A 24831-nucleotide genomic window follows, 5' to 3' on the forward strand; every position below is an offset into this window, starting at 1 on the left:
AAGATGAAGCACCAGTATAAAGTACCAAATATGTAATTATTTATAAATAAATGTAGATCCAAAGGTATCATGTAACAATGTGGGTTTTTCCCATCTGCTTTCTGCTATGATTTTTGAGTGAAAAAGCAAGGAGTGAAGTTCCCAAATCTTTTTATAAAACATTGGCTACTCCAATGGAAGCAGGAGGAGGCAGAAAATGTCTCTCCTCCACTGTCTTAGTGGGAAACACCTTATATACATAGAGGATGAAGGAAAGCAGTTATTCTACAGGTGAGCTGAGCTCTTCTTGAGGTTCTATGGACACCCCACTCCATTCCAGAAGAGGAAGTAACCATAGTTCATCTCAGCAGACATTCTTTCCAACAGAAGAAGCCTCTGTCAAGTTTTCCGCTTTAGACAGTTTTACATCACTGAGAATTTATTTGATAATTAGAATCAGAGTTTAGGATGGGGTTTGCTATAACAGCAGTTTTCCTGCACCAATGAAATAGTATCAGGTTTCTATAAAGTCATAAACTTTGACTCTATGTGTAGATTACCTCTGTCCAGATCTGTATTTATGATTGATTTGATTAACTGAAGCTAGAGAAAAAAGACCGTGATTATGCTCAAAAAGCTGAAAAATGCTTGTTGCTCTTATTTGTTTTTTATTTATTCAGTTACTGGAGTTTTTATAACATCATTTCAATTGAATAAGAACTTAACTACAGCCTGGTATTAAGGAGAATGTATTAGTTATGCAAACGTAGAAACTAAAAATACACTAAATGGAAATACAAGTTGAAAGTTCTGTAGAAGGAGAAACTAATTGTTCTGTTATGAAATATCTGTTAGTGACAAAAATGCTTTTCAGAAAAACTATTTCTATATTTCAATGGCTTATTTATTTTCACAATGGTCCCATAGTCACTGGTGTTTATCAAAATAGGAAATTAAGCCAAGCCTCACTATAAGCTCTCTAAATTTTTAGTAATTTGATTCCCTTCATAAACTTCTTATATATGTGGAACTTATTGGTTTTTTTCCTCTGAAATTATGTAGTAGAAAAAATTTGTAATGTCAGTATAGCAATGAAATTAAAATGGATTGTAAGAAATGTGATTTGATTTTATTGCTTCCATATTAATTTCAAATACACAGTAGCTTAGTCTACTAAAACACGTTTCGTTGATGCCCACAGAATCCTCTATAATCCTACCTACGATGTCCTATTTGCATGCATATTTTTGACAGCAAAATTCCACTACATCTCTGCTACAGTAATACATATTTAAAGAAATACTTATATTGAAATAAAGTATCACTGAAACCCCCAGGCCTGAATATTTATAACCTGTAGCTATTAACAGATCTTTTAGGTTATAATGATGCCTTAGGACTTTTAACCTTTTCAACCAACCATTCTGATGAGAGTTTCCTTTCTCCATAGATATTTATTTATCAGCAAAGCTGTTTATTATTAAGTGACATACGGGATTTCACTTCTCATGACCAGTCCTCATGCCGTGTCCTCCTGTTTCTGTGGCTGCAATCATGACACGTCCTGAGTGCTGTCACTGTGGGTTTGAGCACATGTTAATCTCACCACCAAAATGAGATTTGGCAAATTGCTTGAGACGTTGATGCAGCAATACAAAAGCAAGTATTGAAATTTAATTTAAAAACATGGATTAGTTAATTTGCGTCGTGAAAACTTCAGCCGTAGACTCAGGCAGGGAGACGTCCCCTGCGGAGAGGTGTCTTGGTTTGCGCTGTTCGCACCCCAGGCTTTTGCTCCCTCTGTCAGCCTCCCACTGTGAACGTGGAGAGGTTCACAGAGACCGGTCAAGGTCACCTGCAAACCGCTTCTTCCTGCACCTTTGCATCTGCTTTCTCCTCACCTCATTTGCTCCCTGGGTCTCCTGTGCAGGATCGTTGGATCCTGTAGTTCCTACAGGTGGTGCCTCATTCCTTCCCCGACTCTTTATCATACTAAAGGCGGAGACACAGGCACCGAGCTTGTTCCCACTGAGGTGTCACTTAACGCTCCTGCATCTCTGTCCACATGCGTGCGCATGCACACGCACACGCACACGCAATTTCAGTTCCGCTCCACCGTCCAAAATATCTCCACCGTGAGTCCTTCAGTAAAGCCAGGCCCCCCCAGGGCCTGCAGGGGCCGCATCTGAGGTCATGGTCAATCTCATCTCATCATCATCTATTCTCTCCAGACCATCTTCTCCAGCTGCCTGGCCTCTCAGCCCCCAGGTGGTCCCGCAGGCACCTGCATTTCCGGGGTGCCTTGGTGGTCCCTCTGTCTCCACGCTCTGCCCTCTGGCGGATTCTCTGCTCCTTCACACCTGTCTTCAAATGTCCCCTCTGGGAGACCCTATGGTCGGTCACCTTGTGGGAAATGCCAGCCCCTTCGCAACACTTCCCGTCTTCCCTTCCCTGACTCATTTACCTCATTTCCCTTGCAGTCCCTTGCTCTATAACATAACAAACGTTTTACTTTTTTCTATTTTAGTTCTCAGTCCTCCAAAGTGCAATCTAAGTTGTACTACTGCATTGTGTATTCAGTTCACTGCTGTTTCCCAGATGTTTATGACAGAGGCTTGAACGAATTACTGCAATTTTGGAGTGGGGAGAGGAAAAAAGCACAGGTTACAATCAGCTGAAAATGTTACCTTTATACACAGAAGCTTTGCATGCCTTTATATCTGCTATATCTCTTGGCAAATATGTATATATATAATTCACAAGTACATATGGAAAACAGTTTATATGTATTCATATATGTATATATGTTGTTTTCCTCTTGAATTGTGAACTATACACATATATGTGTGTATGTATATGTGTATATATATATATATATATATATATATATATATAGAGAGAGAGAGAGAGAGAGAGAGAGAGAGAGAGAGAGAGAGAGTTTTCCTCTTTAATTGCGAATCCCGGTGGCCCAGATTTATTTTATAATTGTCAGAGAAAAGCCGGCCTAAGGAGAGCAACGTGGCTCGGGTGACACCCACAGGTGGGCGAAAAGCAGGCCCCCGCCCTGTCCGGGCCCCCGACCCCCTGCCTCGACCCGCTCCCTCGTGCTGGCACTGGGGTCCCTTTCCCCTTGCCTGATCGCTTCTCTCCAGTGCACCCTGGCAGAGCCCCAAGCTGCTAAATTTCCATGTCTTGCAAGAAGCCCCTATAGCCAGCGCTTTGCGGTGACAAATCCGAGCGCTGGCCGTGGTCCTCGTGCGAGGGGCCCGGAGCTGCTCCAGAATCGCTGGCTCAGCAGAAGTTTTCAGGAAGCGACTGCAGGCGGGAGAGGAGCCGGGTTTTTGCAGCCGATCTAAACGTGACAAAAGTTCACCTGAAACCTCGCAATCAAGCCGGTGCCCGTCCCCACGGTGAGCCATACTTCTTGCCGCTTCTGCCTGACAGCTCAGGGGACATTAGCTCATTTTGCAACTTTTTTTTTCCATTTAAAGCTCTCCTTGAAATTCATTTTTGTAAATTTCTCCTAAAGGAACATTAACACAGCAAACGTTTTGTAAGAGCTTTCACAAACATAAGATCACCTGCTGGGACGTTCCTCAGATGGCAGGCGCCCGACGGTAGCAGCGCGGCCGGGGAGCGGGGTCTTCCCTCCCGGGGAGAAGTGCCCCAAGGGCCTGGCTGTTGCCCTGGGGGAGGGCGGGCCGGCCTGGCTCCCAGGGGGAGGGTGGCCTTCAGGCCATGTAACATCAAGGCTGTGACGGGACATAGTCTGGCCCGTTTCTTAAGCAAAATGGCCTCAGGTGCTGGGAGGGTGTCGCTGACCAGGTGAACAAGGGGCGGAGGAGACAGGAGGCACCCGTAGTAGAAGGCGGGGGGCCCGGTCCAGGCTCCACCCCAGAAGATGCTGAGGGAAGACTCCGGTGAGGTGCGCCGTGGTTGCCATGGCCACATAGCATCATCAGTGCAGACTCGCTTGTGTCAGTCTCTTGGAAACAAGATCAGAAGCAGACGTGGTTCTTCGGTGCCCTGGATGCTGCAGTCTGAAATAAAGGCCGGTGGATCATAGAGGTGGTTGTGATTTGGGAGACACACATCTTTGCTCCTTTGATTCAGGGATTTTTTTAAAAATAAATTTATTTATTTTATTTATTTATATTTGGCTGCGTTGGGTCTTTGTTGCTGCACGCGTGCTTTCTCTAGCTGTGGCGAGCGGGAGCTACTCTTCGTTGTGGTGCGCGGGCTTCTCATTGCGGTGGCTTCTCTTGCTGCAGAGCACGGGCTCTAGGCACGCGGGCTTCAGTAGTTGTGGCACACGGGCTCCGTAGTTGTGGCTCACGGGCTCTAGAGCACAGGCTCGGTAGTTGTGGCGCGCGGGCTTAGTTGCTCCGCGGCATGTGGGATCTTCCTGGAACAGGGTTCGAACCCGTGTCCCCTGCATTGGCAGGCGGATTCTTAACCACTGCGCCACCAGGGAAGCCCTGATTCAGGGATTTGAGATGAATTCTGAAGGTCTGCAGGGGGAGGAGTACCGCAAGGGTTCTTATTCTCTGGCCTCTGTATCCACCTTCGATCACTGACCTCGGGAAACATCTGTTATTCCACCTGCTTTTAGTTGTAACATTTAAACTTCTGCTAATCAGCTGTGTACACCCACGTACACACACTCAAGGGGTCGAAAAATGGTCTACCCCTTGAGCATAGAAATGCAACTGATTGTTACACTGATTCGTATGCAGTGTTAAATTCACTTAATTCTGTGTTCCTCTCTTCAGCTCTATGTAAACTTCTACACGTCTTGATACTGAGCTGAAGTGTCAGCTATTCTATTTTTATTTCTAGATATGTGTCTTATTATTTTGTAATTTCCAGTTATCTGATACAATTTTTGAACTAATCATCTAAATGTTGAGGATACTGAGTATAGAAGTTTTTAACTCTGAATCTGGTACATCCAAAATCTGAATATTCTATGCATGTGTGCTTCTCCTATTGTCTTTTCTCTCCTGATTTTCTGAAATCTATTTAATTTTGCCTCCTTGTATGGTTTCTCAATATTGCATAAAGAGTAGACATTGCATGTAAAAATCATATATGTGACTTGAGGCTCCAGAGGATATCTTCTTTCACAGAGCGTTACTTTTATTTCTGGCAAAATAAAACCAGAAGCACAATTTAACCCCAATCAGGATTGAGTGCTTGTGAACTAGGCTCCCATCCTTATGAGGCCTGGCCTGTTACTCATTTATGTTTACTCTTATGTTGTATCCTGCTGAGTTTTTTCTTGGAAGGAACTGAAATCCAACATGTGTGACTTAAACCTTGAATCTACTGAGACCCACCATTTCAGCCCCCAGGAGCCAGCTCACAAGGGACAGACCCTGAAGCCGGGAAGTGACCCCGAAAGTGTCCTCACCCATCTGAGATTTCCTTCCACTAGGAGCTGGGCTGCTTACGTCTTTGTGCCTTGATAACACTGAAATAACTTCTAAAATTGTTTTATCCTCATTTTAGGTTTTTTGCATCTTTTATTCCAGCTGTTCCTGGAAGTGGGATGGGTCTTCAACAAGCTTGTCCACCACAGTTGTGTTTGGAAATACCCTGTTCACCAAGAACCCTGCATTTCTTTTTCTCTTTCAAGTTGACCTTGAACAACATGGGGTTAGGGGTGCCAACCCCCTCTCCGTGGAAAATCTGCATATAGCTTTACAGTCGGCACTCTGTAGCCAAGTTTCCTCCATATACGTGTTTCCACAAGTGCGGATTCAAGCAACCAGAATCATGTAGTCTTGTAATATTTACTGTTGAAAAAAATCCACATGTAAGTGGACCTTCACAGTTCAGTGCATGTTGTTCAAGGGTCAGCAGTACTACAACACTTGCCTTACGGCTTCTTCTGTCCTAAGTAACGAACACCGTTCTCAGTAATACACAGCCTCACCAGCTGCTGGGATTATAACATAATCAGATGGTTTACTCCCCGACTTAGCCATAAATATGTCAAAACTCGAGGCAGCATCAGCATCTGCCAGAGGGTTTGCTAAGGTACAGAGTGCTGGGCCCCAGCCCCATGGTTTCCGACTAAGTAGGTGTGGGATAGGGCATGAGACTGTGCATTTCTAACCGGCTCCCAGAGGACACTGATACTGAGGGCCCGAGGGCCACACTGGCCCAGGGAGATCAGATAAGTCTGTCTGTCTTCACTTTGGCTGAGAAAAAGTTAAAGACAAATTAGTGGACACATGTTAAGAAATGTGAAGGACTTCGTGTGCTATGATAATTTTGCTTCAAGAATTTACCATGTGGGCTTCCCTGGTGGCGCAGTGGTTGAGAGTCCGCTTGCCAATGCAGGGGACACGGGTTCGTGCCTCAGTCCGGGAGGATCCCACATGCCGCGGAGCGGCTGGGCCCATGAGCCATGGCCGCTGAGCCTGCGCGTCTGGAGCCTGTGCTCCGAAACGGGAGAGGTCACAGTGGTGAGAGGCCCGTGTACCTCAAAAAGAAAAAAAAAAAACTAAAAATAGAACTACCATGTGATCCAGCAATGCCACATCTGGGTATATTTTCAAAGGAAATGAAAACAGGATATTGAAGAGTGTGTATATATATACACACACACAGATATACATATATATATACATATGTACACATATATATGGAATATTATTTAGCCATGAAAATGAAGGAAATCCTGCCATGGATGAAGCTTGAAGGCATTATGCTAAAAGAGAAAGATAAAGAATGCACCATATCACTTATATGTGGAATAAAAAAAAAATAAAGTCAAGCTCGTAGAAATATAGGGTAGAAAATGATTTCCAGCATCTGGCGGGGTGAAGGAAATGGGGAGAGATTGGATAAGCATGCAAACTTTCGTGTATAAGGTAAACAAGATCTGAGGACCTAATGTATGCATGGTGACTATGATTGATAACACAGCATTGTATATTTAAAATTTGCTAACAGATTAGAATTTAAATGTCCTCAACATATATGTGTGTGTGTGTGTGTGTGCATGTGTATATATATATATACATATATATATATATAAGTAAATATGGGAGTTGATGGATATGTTGATTAACTAGATAGGAAGCATTCTTCCACAATATATGTGTATATTAAATCACTTTAATAGTTTACATTTTTTTATATCCCTTCCTAGCAGGGGTATAGGGCTTTGGGGAACGTATAGGAAGGAATGGGTAAGGGTATGTTTGTTCAGTTTGTATTCTAATGACTCTGTGAATGCTCATTCTTGGGCCTTCCCTGATACCCCCATTATATTACAGCTCTTGTGACTGGGTGTGCCTGATCTCGTGTTCATTACTGAGTAAGTGGCATCAGTGTTGACTAAGAACTCTGCAGTCTTTCTCCCTATGTCCAACGTCAGCCAGGGCTCCTTGAGGGTCAATCAAAGTGCCCACTTAGGAGCCCCTGGGCCCCATAATTCAACATCTGTTCAAACCATATGCCTTGGAGGTAGTGGCCAGGATCTGCCATTTCCATCCCCCTGCGGGGACTGTGAGGGATTCTCCCTTCCAGTGCCCCTTTTGTTTGGGGGTAGGCCATTAGGGTGCATTCTGCAGAATTGGAAGTTTTCTGGGTATCATCAGCAACCCGAAAACATTTAATCTTCCTATGTAGTGCACCCTGGCCCCAATACCGTCTGTGAGATGGAGAAAGTTGGCCCGTCGATGGGTCTCTAAATTATAACACCATTATTTTATTACCCAGATTCTATTTTTATTTCCTGGGAATTTGTTAATGGGCTTTGCTGGTGACACTTTGCAGTTTGAATTTTTAAAATATTACTTATCTTGGTTACTGAGTGTTTTTGGTGTATTTAAGTAGAGTGCCTCATTTGCCTTGCCCTGGTCCTTATTTTACATTTTTATTTGTCAATTTATACCTCAATAAAGCTGAAAAAATAGGTAAGTCTTCGAAATATTTATCTGAAAAGTGTGTGATACATGGTTGGCAGTTCGCTTGTCATTTCATAGGTACAGGAAACTATTTTCTTTTAATTCTACTTGTTTCTAAAATATTCTATTTGAAATATCCTTATGCTTATATTGCTCATTTGTTTCTTTTTTAAAAATAAGATTAAGTGATACAGTTTTTCTTTAGAGTTATTATTTGCTGTGACAAGTGTAGGATGAATTTTCTGAAAATGCATTATGTCTCCTCAACCATATAATCATTTCACAGGAGTCAAGGTAATGATGAGAAACAGGAAGTGTCTTTTGGTCTTTCTGCAGAACTGAGAACAACCCTTTTCCTTGGCACAGAAAGTGATTAGGTCGATCTTTGGCCTGGAGAACAAACATGAAGAAATATCCCTTACAGATCCGATAATCCCATTTTTATTAGTTACATCCTCAGCTCATTCTTCCAAGTTACATTCAGTTCAAACTAATAAAATTATATTTAAAGATAATTCTTGAAAAATATCAGTATATCATTCTTAATATTTCAGCTTCCAGCAAATTATAGAGGTGGGAAGAGACAGCAAGCTCAAATTTCACAGTCTTAGGAAGCTCAAATATTTCCTTCTCATGATTATGTACACCACTTTAATCTCTTTTTTCCTCTTGCCAATGCAGAGAAGTCATAAACACAGAGAAACTGTAAGTTTTATCAAATTGAATTAAAATTAAAGACTGACTTAATTGAGAAATAATATAATGATTAAGTTGATATAATTCATAACTAAAATTTTATATCATTGCAATGGCCCCAGACTGACAGGGCAATTTAACCCTGTTGTTTGTTGGAAGACTTTCTTGCTATAAAACTCACAACTCTATTATTTTTAAGATAAGTTTGTTATAAAACCATTATTAATAATACACAGTGTGTGCTATTTTAAAAATGGGATTTTATAAAATATAATACATGTATAGAAAGTTCATAAAACATAGATGTACAGCTTGATTATTCAAAAGCCAAACCCCTGTGTAACCACAATCTGGGTCAAGAAAAGTGGGTTGTTCCAGCTTAGATTCTGTTTCCCCCTCTGTATTCTTCCCCATGCACAACTGGCTTGCAGGCTTCTAGAGTAACTACTATCCTGACCGTTTGTCTTCTTTGCTGAAGTACTTTTTATTCCAACCAAGAATGCATTCCAAAACACGACTATAGTTTATCTTAATCAAATCATATATATATATATATATATATATATATATATATATATATTTGATATAGGTTTTATATATATGTGTGTATATATATATATATATATATATATATATGATTATATATCTCCTTCTTTTATTCAACACGGCATTCTGTGAGGTTCACTTCTGTTGTTCCACATAACTATAGTGTAGTCATTTTCCTTGCTGTATGCTGTTCCTTTATGATATCACAGTTTGTTACTATATTCATCTACAGAATGTATCGTAGGGTACATGGTTTATTTTAAGCCATTTGTACATGGCTGGGACCAAGAATAATGTTACAAGGAACATCCTTGCCATGTGCCTCAGGGCACATATATACACAGTGGGTTGAGTTTATATTAGAAGTGAAGGATCAAAGCCTCACCAGCTGTCAGAAATGCATAATGGTTTAAAACTGTGATGGTTTCAGGTCTTCCATTTAAGAATCTAATTCATTTTGAACTGATTTTTTATACTGTGTAAGATAAAGGTCCAACTTCATTCTTCTTCAGGTGGATATTAAGTTTTCCCAACACCATTTACTGAAGAGACTATCCATCCCCCATTGGGTGTTCTTGGCACCTTTGTCAAAGATCTGTGGACCATATACGTATGCATGGTTTTATTTCTATATTTTCTACTCTGCTCCATTGGTCTACATCTGCTTTTAGGCCAGTGTCTTACTCCTTTGATTATTGCTATTTTGTAACACATTTTAAAATCAGCACATGAAATGCCTCTAGGTTGTTCTTCTTACTCAGTATTGATGTGGCTATTCAGGGTCTTTTGTGGTACCCTGTGGATTTTAGGATGATCTTCCTACTTCTGTAAAGAAAGCCGTATGGATTTTGATAGGGATTGAATTGCTTTGGTAGGTCACTTTGGATATTATGGATATCTTAAAATACTAATTCTTCCAGTTCATGAACACAGATGTCTTTCTATTTATCTGTATCTTTAATTCCCTTCGTTAATGCTTTATAATTCTCAGTGTACAAGTCTTTCACCTCTTTGGTTAAGTTTATTCCTAAGTGTTTTATCCCCTTGTTGTTATTGTGAATGAGATTGTTTTCTTAATTTCATTCAAAGATTTGTGAATGAACTCCTTCAAATAAAGTTAAAAATAGCTAAAGGGAACAAATTAAGGACCAATGTGCAAACCTAGATAGTAATGGAATAACTAAATTTAAAAAGAAATGAAAGCCAGGAAAAACTTTGAATCACATTTTAAAGCAGGTAAAATGTTTCCAAAGTTTAAAAATAGCATTTCTATGTTTTTTTTTCATTTCATTACCTAGTGTGTTCCATATATTTGTCATAAAAGATCTTAGCAAATGTTTTGAATAATCTGCTCAGTACTGTGTTTCTTTGAGGATTAAATCTGCTTTTAGGAGGAAAAAGAAGGAAAAAGAAAAAAAGCAACTGTTTCTCTACAATATGATAGCAAGATAGAGTAGACCATGTCTACTGGGTCTAGTGTTAATAGTCATTAATACCCACAAAGTTGTCTTTATGTTGCAAACAGGGACCAGTGCAACATGTTTATTTAACATTTTTGCTTCTTCCTGTCTAACTGCTATGTTTATTATCCAGATTATACAGCTGTCCCTTGGTACCTGCAGAGGACTGTTTACAAAACCAAAACCTGCAGATGCTCAAGTGCCACAAACCCCTCTCCCATATCCGCGGGTTCTAATTTGCAAATTCAAACAACTGCGGATTGTGTACTGTGTTTACAATCCGCAGTTGGTTGAATCCGTCAGTGCGTGCGGAACCCTTACTCAGGGCCGAATGTACTATATTAATTGTCACCATAAAATAAGACATTCACACTTTCTAAAGCCAAAAAATCTCAACCTAATTGTTGCTGAGGCAACAAACAGCACAATAGATATGTACAATCTGCTTCCGAATAATTTTATATGTGATTCTGAGCTAATGGTAGCACAACATTTAACTGCATTAACCTCCCTGTAATATTTCTCAGGTTGAGGACGACTTACATGTAAATAGGAAGGTGTTTTGTTGAGGTTTTTTTTTTTCCCCGTGGAAAGCAAACACAAAGTTAGACTAGTGATATACTATAAGTCAAAATATTTCTCTTCTCTGAATATATTTGTCAGTTGAAAGAAAGCAGTGCCCAGTTGCTGTGACTTTCAGACCTAATCCATCAGTATAAATATAGATACATAACAATATCCTAAATTTGGGTTAGCCCTATTAAATCATGAAAAAACTAATAATTTTGCTGCATATGAAATTCTAGGCTGGTTGTTGTTCTCATTTTATACATTGAAGTTTATGTTCCATGATATTCTGGTTTTCATTCTTTCTCTTGAGAAATCAGTTATCAATGTAATTGTTGGTTCCGTGAAGGTAACATGTTTGTTTGTTGATAAACATTGATGGAAACATATTATAAAATCTTATGAGTGGTTCACACTCATTTATTGAAGGTAAATCTGGTTAATATACTTTTTGCATCAATTAAACTGATAATTTTATGAGAAAATTAAAATACCACAAAAGATACAAAAAAAACACATAAGCCACCTGAAATGAGGCTTTTTTGACAGGTAATCATGTTCTGTTTCCTTGCAGATTGTCTACATGGGCTGGTGTGAAACACGGGAACAAGACCCCCTTCAGGACCGCGCGTACTCGCCGACGTTCCTAGCCCTGAGGGGCTCGTGTCTTTATAAGTTTCCGGCACCTCCGGTAAGTGTTTCTGTTCAACATTCCTTATTTTTCCCATATTATCACAACAGAGTGACATCAGCTTAACAATAACAAATGATATATTACCAATATATTTCAAAAATAAGATACAGAAAAAAATAGAAAACAGTCCAAATGCTTCTGAGAATTTCCTGCTAAAGATATATGTTCTCGCATTAAACATTGGCTTTATAATCCTTGAAATACCATTTCTGTTTCGACATTTATGACAGGCTGAATATGTTTATCTACATGGCACAGGTCTGTCTAAGTCAAATCAATGGAGTTTGTGATAATCTGTTACATCCCATATCTTGTCATCAGGCTTCGTATTAAATATGTATGGCGGTCTACTGCACCTAAGGTCTTGCTTTTGGAAACATGTACTTTACACAACAGTAGATTCTCAATGAATATTTATTGCCTATAAATATTAAATGCCAGACCGCTCACTTACAGGTCTAATACTACATAGGGGCTTGGTGTGATCAGGTTAGGCTTGCTGTAATTTCAAATATCTATGTCTACACAAAGTTCAAATCACCCAGAAGACAGGGGAAAAAAACATAAATATTTATACCTTTTACATTATTCCTACTCTGAATAATTTCTTATGACTGGACAGACTAATACATGTTCCAGACACAAGTGAAACAGCTTCACTGTAGTGTTTGGTGTTTCACGATGTTCAGAACATTGTGTGACTTCCTCATGTAAACTATATCTTTCTTAAAAATCAAAGCCAGCATGGATATGGTATCTAGTATTCTTTGCGTGTAACAGGTGGTAAATGGAGAAAATACTATTATATGTGTGAAATATGAACACTTAGTATTTTCCATTTACAGTTACCCAAAACATTGGCTATATACCCCATATAAAAAAAATGAATCCCACCCCAAAAAAACACCACTTTGTATTTATGTAGAGAGAGTGCACACACTACTTAAAACACATCAAGACACTGAGCAAAGGTAAATTGTTACTTATAATATAAAACATCTGCTGAAAGAGGGAGGGAAATGGTGTGAAACTTAGGAGAAAGGAAACAGAAACATTGTTGAAGGTCAAGGACGTCTAGGAGGAGAACCTCACAACTTAGAGACGGCCTAGTGCACGTGTGAAGCTTCATGTGTCCACCATAGCATATAATAAAGAGAAAAGCAGGGGCCATCTTTCTAAAACAAATGATGTATTAGTTTCTCATCTTTTCAAGGTGACCACGTGGGACTGGACCCGAGCAGAGAAAACGTTTTCAGTTTATGAGATTATGTGCAAGGTTCTCAAGGTAGGACCAGCAAGCAGTGATGATTGTAATGGCTTTTCCTCGGCCAGGAGGGGTTCTGGGCTAATAGGTAGTTCATGAAAACAAGTGATGCATGGATATGAAGGAAAATACAAGGTAAAGACAAAGAAAATAAAAACACGTATGAGAAAAGGTAGAGTGAAGAGAAATGGCTCGGCTTCGATAATTCTGAAGCAGATTCCGAGGTTCCTCCAGCCGGGGGGGCAGTGGAAACAGGAGGAAGCTTGTCAGGGGTCCTTTGAGGATGAAGTAGAAGGTCAACTGGAAATAGGCTGAGTTTAAACCTCAATTATTACCATAGTTCTATTTGCTGTGTAAAATACAGAAGAGAAAGATTTGGATAAGACTTGGAATTAAAAAATACAAAAAATATAAAGGTATATGCAAAGAAAGGTATGTTTAAAATATGTTTAAATTCCATGGTTAGGTTGTCTCTCTGGGTGTGGAAACAAATATATAATTGTCATAAATCAATTAAATTTCTGTGCTGTACACAGGACTGTTGCAATGGAAAGTCATTGAGAATTCTGTAAAATTCCCAACAGTTTTTGTGGCCATTTTTAAGAATCAAAATGGGAATAATTTATAAAACCTAAATAATAATCTTGTTCCTTTCCCATCTGGGGTCTGTAGGGTTGGAAGTACTACAGATTGATATTAATTCCTAGTTAAGGTTGACCTTGTTTGTGTAACCAAGGAGAACTAAGTTCCTTGTGTTTTACGTCAGTTACTTCTCTTCCAGTTAAAGAATCAGTAGAGTAGAAAATGCTGGAACATTTACAACATAATGAATAGAATCAAAAGTGTCTGAAGGCAGAGAGACAAAGAAAATATGATTACCTCCAAAGTGTTCATAATTTTTTCTTCGTCCAGAAGAATCCTAGATTAAAGCTGACATTCACAAGAGCACAAGAGCTAAATAAAAATAGAGGTCATTGCTTGCTCCTTGCTGTGGATGGTTTTGGTTCTATTGTGGGACTCATGGTGGTGGAAAAACTCTGATACCCTTGAGTTTATTGTCAGCAAAGCAGTTCTGGCAACTCCTAAAAAATGTGCCAGCATCTGAAGAAAAGGAGATCGTACCCAGCTCCAAAGTAACTACCAAAATAACTAATGAGATAGCTTTCTAATGGAATTTTATTTTTTTATCAAAAAAAGAACTAGTGAAATTAAAAAGAAAGAATGAAAGAGATACAGGAAAAAAGGAAGGAAGGGAGGGAGGGAGGGAGGGAGAGAAAGAAAAGATAAAGAAACCCAGAAATTAACTACCCTAACAGTTTATTTGTCCACACCCTATCCATACATTAATATAACTTTTTCATAATAGTAATCCAGCCTGCATTTCTATATTGTTGTTTAGTCTTAAATTATTTCCAAGTAGCTACCTGGTCTTTATTTTGAACTTTTAAAAATAATGCAGTCTATAAGGACAAGTTTAAAGGAGAGACTAAGAATTATGCCCGGCTCCATAAAAACACTCATTATTTTATTTCTCTTTTTTAAAATTATTTGTGCAAAGTTAGAATTTGGTTTGAATCTGCTTTTTCATATAATATGACTTGAGATTTTTATGTCAGTTAATATTCTTCAAGAAATACGACTTATTGTTTTATTTTATCTATCTGATCATTGGGCCATATTTTCTGGCCAGTACCTGAGTTTTGCCATTTAGATAGCTCCACATTTGTTCTATCACACATATCACAACTGCCATTCTTTGATTTATTTAACAGATAATTGTTGAGTGTTGCTACTTTCCAGGTTATCGGCTAAGCACTGAACAGCTGGAGACAAACACAGAAAAAGCCCTGCTTTCATTGAGCTTACATTTTTCTTAGGGTGACACACGTTTGGTTAAAGAGGCAAAAAAAAAAAAAAAAAAAAAAAAAAACCCAGCAAAGAATTGATCTTTGCCCACAAACTTTTGTTAACTTCCTTTAATCTAAATTCTGAATTTTGGACATCCTGGGTGGAAATATCCTGATATGGTCAAGAGGCTAGGTTTATGTATCTAAATTGTCCCCAGAAGAGCCATAATAATTTATACTGCTATCGTGACTATCCGAAAGTGCCCACGTATTAGCACTCTGCCCAGAGTAAAATCAAACAGCCCGTCTCATTGGTCGTCCCACATAAAATTTGCTATAAGCCTATTAGTTGCTTTGGGAAAATTTTTACCTAGATTATGAGGCCTGGAGATAATATTTTCAGACACTGATTAATACACGTCTACTGTCACTTGTTTGTACATAGGAAAGCTCTCTTCGTGAGGGCAGTGGGCACGTTCCATGCTTCCTGGATTTACACTTGACATACAGCATTATCGGTTGAAGGTTGTCTTTCACAAAGGGAAACTTCACGTAGCACAAGAACAGAGGCATGGATGTAAGGCTCAGTGCGAAATGGATTCTTTTCCTGCATGCAGATCAGTGCCTGGAGGAGGGCTGGCTTCCCATGGAGCCCAGACTCCGATGGTTGGGTCCCACCACGTAACAGTCCTGTGCAGCTGGGCGAGGGGCAGGCTTCTCTCTCCAGAAAGGGGTCCCTCACATAACGCACATTTCAGTGATCTGGACCACGGAACATCTGGCCTCGGACCACTATCAGGAAAACCCACTCTCTTCTGACCCAAAGCTACAACCATAACAACAAAAATGAAGCAGTAATAGTTACCCAGAATATATAGTTCATGTGCAGTGCCAGGTATTGTTCTAAGTGCTTATATAATAATATATTTAATCTTTGCTACACCACTGTGAGGCAGTTCCTATTATTCCCGTTTTACAGATATGGAAACAGAGGCAAAGAATGTTTAAATAAATAACTCAAGGTCACACAGCTGGTAAAGTTCAGACCTAAAGATGTGAATCTTGCAGCCTGTCTCAAAAATCTGTGCCCATCAACGTTGTACTCTGGCTTCTTTCTCTCTCGGTATAAGCGTTGATAAATAGGAAAGAAATGCCAATGAGAAAGCCAGCCCGGCACCAAGGGGGAGAGCAAGGGTTCAGAATAAGGGACATGGCAGAAAATGGCAACTCTCACTTCCATGTGTTGCCCTTTGCCGATGTGTCAGGCTCTGTGGACTTGTCGACCTTTTCATCTGGTCAGTGGGACGAAGAAAGCACAGGTTGTTGTGAAGATTAGCAGTTCTTTCACTGGTTTGTGAATGTTTTTATTTATGAATTCATTTATCAAATATTCGTTGAGTATCATTCATGTGCTGATCGCCCCACTGGGTACCAGGGATTCAGCACAATTGTACAGGGGCCGGAGCTCACAGAAAGCCCAGCTGATGAGGGGATTTAGAAGGTCATTTGGACGGAGGATGCGTTGCAGTTATAGGGTTAGGAGTTCGGTGAGCGGGCGAGGAGGGCGCATCCCGGGCTCAGGAGGGCATGTGTGAGCGCGTCCAGGTGTGCGAGGAGCGTGTGTCCTTCGCCACAGCTAAAAACGCTCAGCACCGCAGTGATCTGCTTGGGTAGGAGGTCTGTGCCGGTGCTCGGGTGCGAAGACGAGAAACAGGACTATGAACCTTATGTGAAGGACGAAGGAGAGGCCCGGCAGGAGGGCGAGCGCGAGCCGTGGCACAGCCGGCCTTCCGGTCTCCACCGTGAGATGCGCTGGGATCCGCGGAGGAGGCGGTCCCAGGGCTGCGGCGGATATCCGGGCCGGAGAGGACCGGTGCCAGGAAGGGCGGGGGCGGGGCCGGGGGGCGGGAGGGTTGGGCGGCGGAAGACGTCACCAAGGAGACGTTCCGGTCGCCGTCACCCTCAAGTGAGCCACGTGTCGCAGAGGCCGTCCCCGCCCACTGCTCTGGCCCATCTGACTCTGCAGAGCGACGGCCCGAGCTCTGAGCCTAACCAAGCAGTGCAGCCGAACGGAGCTGGAGAAAGACACCGTGTTTCGCAGTCCGGACTTCAAAAAAGCCTTTAATTCTGCCTCACACTAGCGCTGTAGTGTTTCCTTGGTCTGGCCTCTGGCCTAATCCAGCAGGACGGAGGTTAAAGCTCCTTCCTTTCCCGCAACGTCAACACACACTTCGCGCTCGCCGGGGGTGACCCTCTACCGCCTCCTTACGAAGTCCTCAGCCAGCGGGGCTACTGCGGCCCCCGGCAGCCCTGTCCTGACGGCCCGTCCCTGCTCTTACCTAAGGCCGACCGCTCCCCGGCAGTAGATCTCATCCCCTCTGCGCCGTGGGCACCCCGACGTTTCCACGCTGACGCCCCCCCATGCACACGTGCTTCCTGACCTCAGCCCTGAGCTCTGAGCGTTCAACAGTGTGCACATCTGACTACTGACGTGTCCAGTAGAAATCGCAGATGTGACATGTCTCAGACTTAGGACTGGACAATCGGAGGGGAACCCAAACAGTATGGAGATTAGAGAAGAATGGAAAAAACCAAAAACTAGAATTCTGTTGTTTTTTGCAGAACCAGGAAGAAGGAGGGCCGGTCAGCAGATATTTTCTAGAAAGCGGCAAAGCCAGTGGCCTAGACAATGAACTGAGGCCACACTCAGGCCACACCGGACACACTTCACCATAAAAGCCCTCGGGTATGGGTGTCAATCCCCAGGAGTGTCCAGATGTCATGGCACCTGTCGCTTACTCAATTTGAGGGTCTCACTAATAAAAAGATTGCAGAAGTAGGAATATAAAATTAGTCACAAAAGTGAACATTTAGAATGAGGAAAAACCACGAGTAACTGGGCCAGTGTCACCTGCCCCCGGAGGACACCCCCGTGTCCCTGTGACCTGGATCTCATCCTACAGCTGGACTTAGGAGTTCAAGTCCAGTGGTCAGATTCTTCCTGGTGAGAGAAGGACAGGCCCTACCTGAATGATGTGGAAGCAATTACAATAGTAATTGTCCTGCCAACCATCACACAAGGAGACACATGGGAGCAGGGAGTGGAGACTGACATCATTCAAAGTGGTTGACGCGTGTGCTGATGTTTGCAGAAACGCTTGTCTTTCAGGTTCTGAAAGGGAGACCATCTTAGTAAAAATGATGTGTCTCTGCATTTTCCGAACATATTTGTAGCCCTTTACATTTTTTAAATAACAGTTTTTCTTAGAAGGTTTATTGATTGTTTTACATTTTATACCTCATTTTTAAATGATTCCAGTTCTTGGTTTTTTAATGTATTGCTTTAAAATGTGTAATCACTTCCTAAAATCCAAGCTTCTTAAAATATGTTTTAATTTGTTTCCTCCAATAATAGAACTAAATTTCCCTGATTTTTTTAGAGTCTTCACTGACTGCAAACTCAAGGAGTCTTGCTGCTCTCAGTGAGGATCTAGGTTCCCCTGACTGAGCTCGGTCTGTTGGAACCCCAGAGGCAGATCAAAGCAAGAGTGACTTTGTCCAGAACACCCAGCCCCTATGCACAGCCTGCTTCCTTTCTTAATGAAATACAATGATCATCATTGATAAAAATGTGATTTTACCTTTTATTTTTGTTATCTTAATAACATTTTCTTGGATTTATTAATATGCTAGCATGTACCCACTCTTCTGTTAGAGCTCCATAAATGCACAACTGTTACATAAAGTACTTATTTCTGTTTTTCCAAAACATCTTTCAAGTCCCAGAGTGCTAATTACTTATATCTCACTTTTAAAAATTTGTTTTATTGACCTATTTACACTCTTGAAAGCTCAAAGGCATCATTTCTTTTCATTCTGGAAGTTCTCACCGTTTCCCTTTGTCCTTATATACTAACACACACATCCGTATCATTCTTACATTATTATTTTTTCCTTAAGTTATACCATTTGCATTACATTTTCTATGTCAGGTGTGAACAAAACACTGATTTGGCAAATGTTTTAAATAATTGTACATGATTTCTGTGACTGATCTGATGATTCCTCAAATGTTTGTTTGTCCTTTTAGTTATAAAAAGTACAGCCTTACAGTGTTTTCATGAAGCTCCCAAAGCAATTTAAGGTCCTTATTTCAAGCAAACAAATATCTCTTAGGAAAAGGATGTGGTAATAAAAGGATTCAGTCACTTCTTCTCATGAAGGACTTAATGCACAAAAGATATTTAATCTTGCTTTCCAAATAAACCAAAATCGTCTCTCTGTCTTTCTCGATATCTAATTGTCTAGGGAGCGTTCCTTCCCCATGTAAGTGGGTCTAAGAGCAAGATATTTATGAATTATTACAACTTCATGTTGCAGAATTCCCTTCCCCTTCATTCTGAGTTAGAAGCACAGCCTGACTATCATTCTGAAAATAAGCACTGGGGAGCAATGCTTTTTAAAATCCTAATATTTTAATATACTCCAGTAATTTTAATAAAATATGACAGTATAACTATGTTAGGAAAACCTTCCTAGTATATTCTAAATAAAAATTTATATAACATAAAATATGAATAAATTGAATATTTTTGAAGCATTTAAAATAAGTGACAACTTATCTCTATATGAATTTTCTTGTTAGTAAAATTTTGTGAGGGCAGTTAGTAGAACATAGCCTTTGCATAGAAGAAAGCTAGAAAATTAGTTTTGTTGCCCAAATCAATTTGGTGCCAATCTCAAGGATTCATCCCTTAAAAAGAGGATTACTTGTAATCCTCTACTCAGTTTAAATTCCTTCCTTCAGGTCTATTTTAAGTTTTTCCATAATCTTTTTAGACTTAATACTTTTGGATTTCTGTTTACAGAAAGTTTCTGCCTTGCAAATTTCCTATTGTATGAAATCTTAAAACTGTTTGACCTTCCAAAAGCTTATATTACTGTTTTTAAAAGTGAAAATACAGTTTTAATACTGAAGATGTGGTACACATATCAATGGAATATCACTCAGCCATAAAAAGGAACAAAATTGGGTCATTTGTAGAGACATGGATGGACCTAGAGACTGTGATACAGAGTGAAGTAAGTCAGAAAGAAAAACAAATATCATATATTAACACATGTATGTGGAACCTAGAAAAATGGTACAGGTGAACTGGTTTGAAGGGCAGAAATAGAGACACAGATATAGAGAACAAATGTATGGACACCAAGGGGGAAAAGTGGTTGGGGGGTGGTGGTGGGATGAATTGGGAGATTGGGACTGACATGTGTACACTGATGTGTATAAAGTGGATGACTAAAAAGAGCCTGCTGTATAAAAAAAATAAGTAAAATTTTAAAAAAACTGAAGGAAACCAGATGTCAGACCCTTGAAGAAAAGTGTTGAAATCTCCTTCAAACTGGTCTAGAATACCTTATTTATTTATTTATTTTATTTTACTTTTTGGCTGCATTGGGTCTTTGTTGCGGTGCGTGGGCTTCTCATTGTGGTGGCCTTTCTTGTTGCAGAGCATGGGCTCTAGGCTCACAGTCTTCAGTAGTTCTGGTACATGGGCTTAGTTGCTCCACGGCATGTGGGATCTTCCCGGACTAGGGCTCAAGCCCACGTCCCCAGTATTGGCACGCAGATGCTTAATGACTGTGCCACCAGCAAAGTCCCTTTTTTTTTTTTTAATGATGCAGTGGCACAGAGAGTTTACAGTACCAGTTTTCAATCACATCACTTCGTTTTTATTAATAATAACTATACTTTTGCTGTTACACATTACTTTATCCAGAAAACTATTGTTCTTGTTATTTTGCTAGTTGCTTCTTTAGAATGCCATCAACTTCTATGGTTGATAGTGTTTCTTATAGAAGCTCAGCAACTCACACTGAGCACTGTCCACCTGGTGTTACTTATCCTTTGCAGATTTTAAGGAGTTGAATAGATCAGACCTATTGCTCACCATCCCAAAAGTGAAGATTAGAGGAAGTCTAGGTGACAACTACTCGAGTGCTGTGTAGAAGTTGCACACAAGGATCCCACTTTCTGGATCCTTGCTGCTCCGTCCTGCCAGCCTGTCATGGTTACACTGAGTATGTCAAAACACACTGTTAGAGATGGACTTTGGAGCGTGTTAGGTTTTCTCATTGTTTAATACATACATGAACCTGATTTATTAAATTTAACTTATGTGATTAGATTTCATTACTTGTTTTTTCCGCTTTCAGTTTGGCAGCTTTAAAATTGTTATATCTCATCTGTAAGGAAAAGAGTCTCTCTGGCTCTGAAATATCCAAAATATTTTCAATTAACATATTTTTCTAAATAACAAAATTAGAACAGTTAAATTTTACATTTGGGATTACATCTATCAATCAGTTGGATCTTGTCAAAATCAACTGTGTTCCTAATTTAAAAAAAACTATTGAGAAAATTCTTCATCGAGTTTCAATTTGCTGTGGCCAAGAAAATATCATTGAGAGGAAAATAATGCACTCCTGTGAGATGTTTTCTTTTCTGAGGATATATGTAGCTATAGTTACAGCGGTGTGTGTGTGTGTGTGTGTGTGGTTTTGTGATTTGGAAATATTGGTTATGATGTTTTGGAAGTAATAGCTAGCCTTTTGATATATTTTTGTTTTATCAAAACATGGAATAAAGTTCAGTTTTGCTTTAGAGTTACTGTAGTCATTCTCTTCCTGTATCATTGTTCGTTTGGAAGATCAAATGTACTTAATAGGAACTAAGACAATTCTTAGCTATAGATTTATGGTTACTCTTATCCCATTAGATAATTTTACTACTTTCTTCTTTGTTTCCCTACAGTGTGTTTGTACTTCAGCCATCCATCACGTATTGCATGTTTCTGTTCAGTTTCTGAACACCATACTAACATGATTACCAGGTTAGTTGGTTGAGAGAAAGAGCAGGCGTGTGTGTACAGTAAGAATCAGCAGCAGGTTGCCTGGACTTGACTTCTGGTCCCAATAATTCCCAGCAATAAATCACTGATAAATTACTTAGCTATCTTTATTTCAGAATTCTCACCATTATGTCAGGAATTTTAATTATAGCTACCTTCTGGGTTGTTGGTTTGAAGAAGTAAGCTAAGAAAGGGTACTTCATAAGCGCTGGATAAATGTTAGGGATTTCTGTCTCTGAATTGCTCTTGAAATGTGTGTCACCCTAAAGTGGCATCGGTCATGTCCTCTAAGGTGGTTCCTCTACTTTTATCCCATTTCGTGAATGATACGACCTTCTGGCAAATGGAAAGGGCTAGATGTGTTTTACCTTAGTCCAAATAAGTATTGAATGATGTGTCCCTTCCATCCCTGGAATCAGAGGACACTCTTTTGAGCAAGTGCTGGAAATGAAGTGACTGGACTCACGTCTCTGGGATGAGATCACTGTGACTCTTCAAGGTCACCTTTCCCTGGTGCAGTAATAGCTCTGTGACAACCACACACATCACAGAAAGAGAACTCAGGCCCCGGAGACCAGAGACAAGGCTATCATTCAATGGCAGATCTTTCTGGTACCACGTCCCAAGTGGAAGCCACGCACAGACGCCTCCGTCCCGGCGGTGGGAGCCTCTGTGGAGTCATTCCCGGGGCCTCTTGTTGCACAGCCAGCAGCAGGGGTGGGAATACAAGCCTGGCTGGTTGACCCCCTGGTGCTGCTCTTTCTCCACTGCCCTCCATTAAGGGACTTTCTTTGAGCATATAATCGTCTCCATCATTGAAATTCCTACAACTCACCCATCCACCTGCTTAGCTGTGCGCCAGAGGGAGGAGGGGGCAGGTGTGCACGCCGCTTCTGCAGAAGTGGTGCTTGTGTAACATGCAATTTCATGTTAAAGACTTGCTTAATCTGGGGCTTCCCTGGTGGCGCAGTGGTTAAGAATCCGCCTGCCAATGGAGGGGACACAATTTCGAGCCCTGGTCTGGGAAGATCCCACATGCCATGGAGCAACTAAGCCCATGCACCACAACTGCTGAGCCTGCTCTCTAGAGCCCGCGAACCACAACTACTGAGCCTGCGAGTCACAACTACTGAACCCGCGAGCCACAACTACTGAAGCCCATGCGCCTAGAGCCCGTGCTCCACAACAAGAGAAGCCACTGCAATGAGAAGCCCGCACACCACAACGACGAGTAGCCCCCGGTCGCTGCAACTAGAGAAAGCCCACGCACAGGAACGAAGACCCAACGCAGCCAAAAATAAATAAATAAATAAATAAAATAAAATAAATTAAAAAAAAAAAAAGACTTGCTTAATCTACCGATTCAAGCACTATGAAGCCAACAGTCTTCTCCTGATGTGTTCACGTAGAATTTGCACATCATGTCAGGGATCCTGGTATAACCAGCTCTTAATGGACTTGGGCTTCTTGACTTGGGGACAAAAGGCTGGTGAACGAAGGTTGGTGAACACACAGTGTAAAATTACGTGATTGTGTTCCAAGCACTGCAAAGAGACTCAGTTTTCTCACCGGACTGTGAGGTGTTGTCCTTACGAGGCTCCAGCCCCAGCCCCTCTCTCTGCTGGGCGAGGCTCGAGGCCCACGCGCACTGGAAGGTGAGGGAGAGCAGGCAGAGGGAGACACGGGCAGAGGACGGCAGTCGCTCCATCCACCACTTCCGCCCACACCCCCCAGCCCCCCTCTCGGGCTTGTCTCCCTTTGTTCACCAGCCTCCCGTTTGACCTCTGGTCCTCGCGGGCAGCACCCCGGGCCCTGGTCACATGGAAGCAAAGGCTGCAACACAGCAGGGAGACTAAAGGCGCATGCTCACAGCTCCGCCCGGCTCGGTCCCCCTGACAGCAGATACCCTGCAGTGGAGACACTTCCCATCTGCACTGGGTTTCCGTCCGAAGGACCTTAAGGACAGGACATGCACACACAGTATGATAAAATTCAACACATATTTAAACGTCATTCTGTTGGGTTTCTCTTCTCCCCTAGACTTCTGTTTTTCTGGGGAAGCACTTTCAAATACACAGAAGTCATAGCTAGCCATCTAAACGAAAGATAAATTGACACAGAATGTATTTATTAATTGATCTAATAATTTGGGAGCTAATACAATACATGCTGTGTAATAGATCACTTGTAACGCATAAACTAAGATTTCATCACATTAGATTGCAGAAATTAAACTTATTTTGGACAGAAGAGTACCTGTATGCTTTGTATTTATGTAAAATCAGAGTTATAAATGCCCTGTGATTGTATTTTATTTGTGTAGGAACATAAAGTGAGTCAATGAACATTATAAAGCATATAGGGTTTTTTTTGTAATTTTTTTCTAATATTTTTTATTTTTTATTTTTTTTGCTTTATAACAAATTTAATCAGTTATACATATACATATGTTCCCATATCCCCTCCCTTTTGGGTCTCCCTCCCACCCTCCCTATCCCACCCCTCCAGGCGGTCACAAAGCACCGAGCTGATCTCCCTGTGCTATGCGGCTGCTTCCCACTAGCTATCTACCTTACGTTTGGTAGTGTATATATGTCCATGCCGCTCTTTCACTTTGTCACAGCTTACCCTTCCCCCTCCCCATATCCTCAAGTCCATTCTCTAGTAGGTCTGTGTCTTTATTCCTGTCTTACCCCTATGTTCTTCATGACATTTTTTTTCTTAAATTCCATATATATGTGTCAGCATACAGTATTTGTCTTTCTCTTTCTGACTTACTTCACTCTGTATGACAGACTCTAGGTCCATCCACCTCATTACAAATAGCTCAATTTCATTTCTTTTTATGGCTGAGTAATATTCCATTGTATATATGTGCCACATCTTCTTTACCCATTCATCTGATGATGGACACTTAGGTTGTTTCCATCTCCGGGCTATTGTAA

At 40.9% G+C, this 24831-nt stretch overlaps 1 protein-coding gene across 1 annotated transcript in view; it reads left to right on the forward strand.

Moving 5' to 3' along the window:
* Positions 1-24831, forward strand: part of SNTG1 (syntrophin gamma 1) — a 399274-nt gene that overhangs the window by 336450 nt on the left and 37993 nt on the right. The window contains exons 14-15 of the mRNA XM_081258736.1: positions 11745-11861; positions 13078-13149. Coding sequence (XP_081114862.1) covers positions 11745-11861; positions 13078-13149 — 189 coding nt within the window. The remainder of the gene's footprint in view (positions 1-11744; positions 11862-13077; positions 13150-24831) is intronic.

Source organism: Mesoplodon bidens, assembly GCF_964165515.1.
Source record: "Mesoplodon bidens genome assembly, chromosome: 16".
Lineage (NCBI taxonomy): Eukaryota > Metazoa > Chordata > Mammalia > Artiodactyla > Ziphiidae > Mesoplodon > Mesoplodon bidens.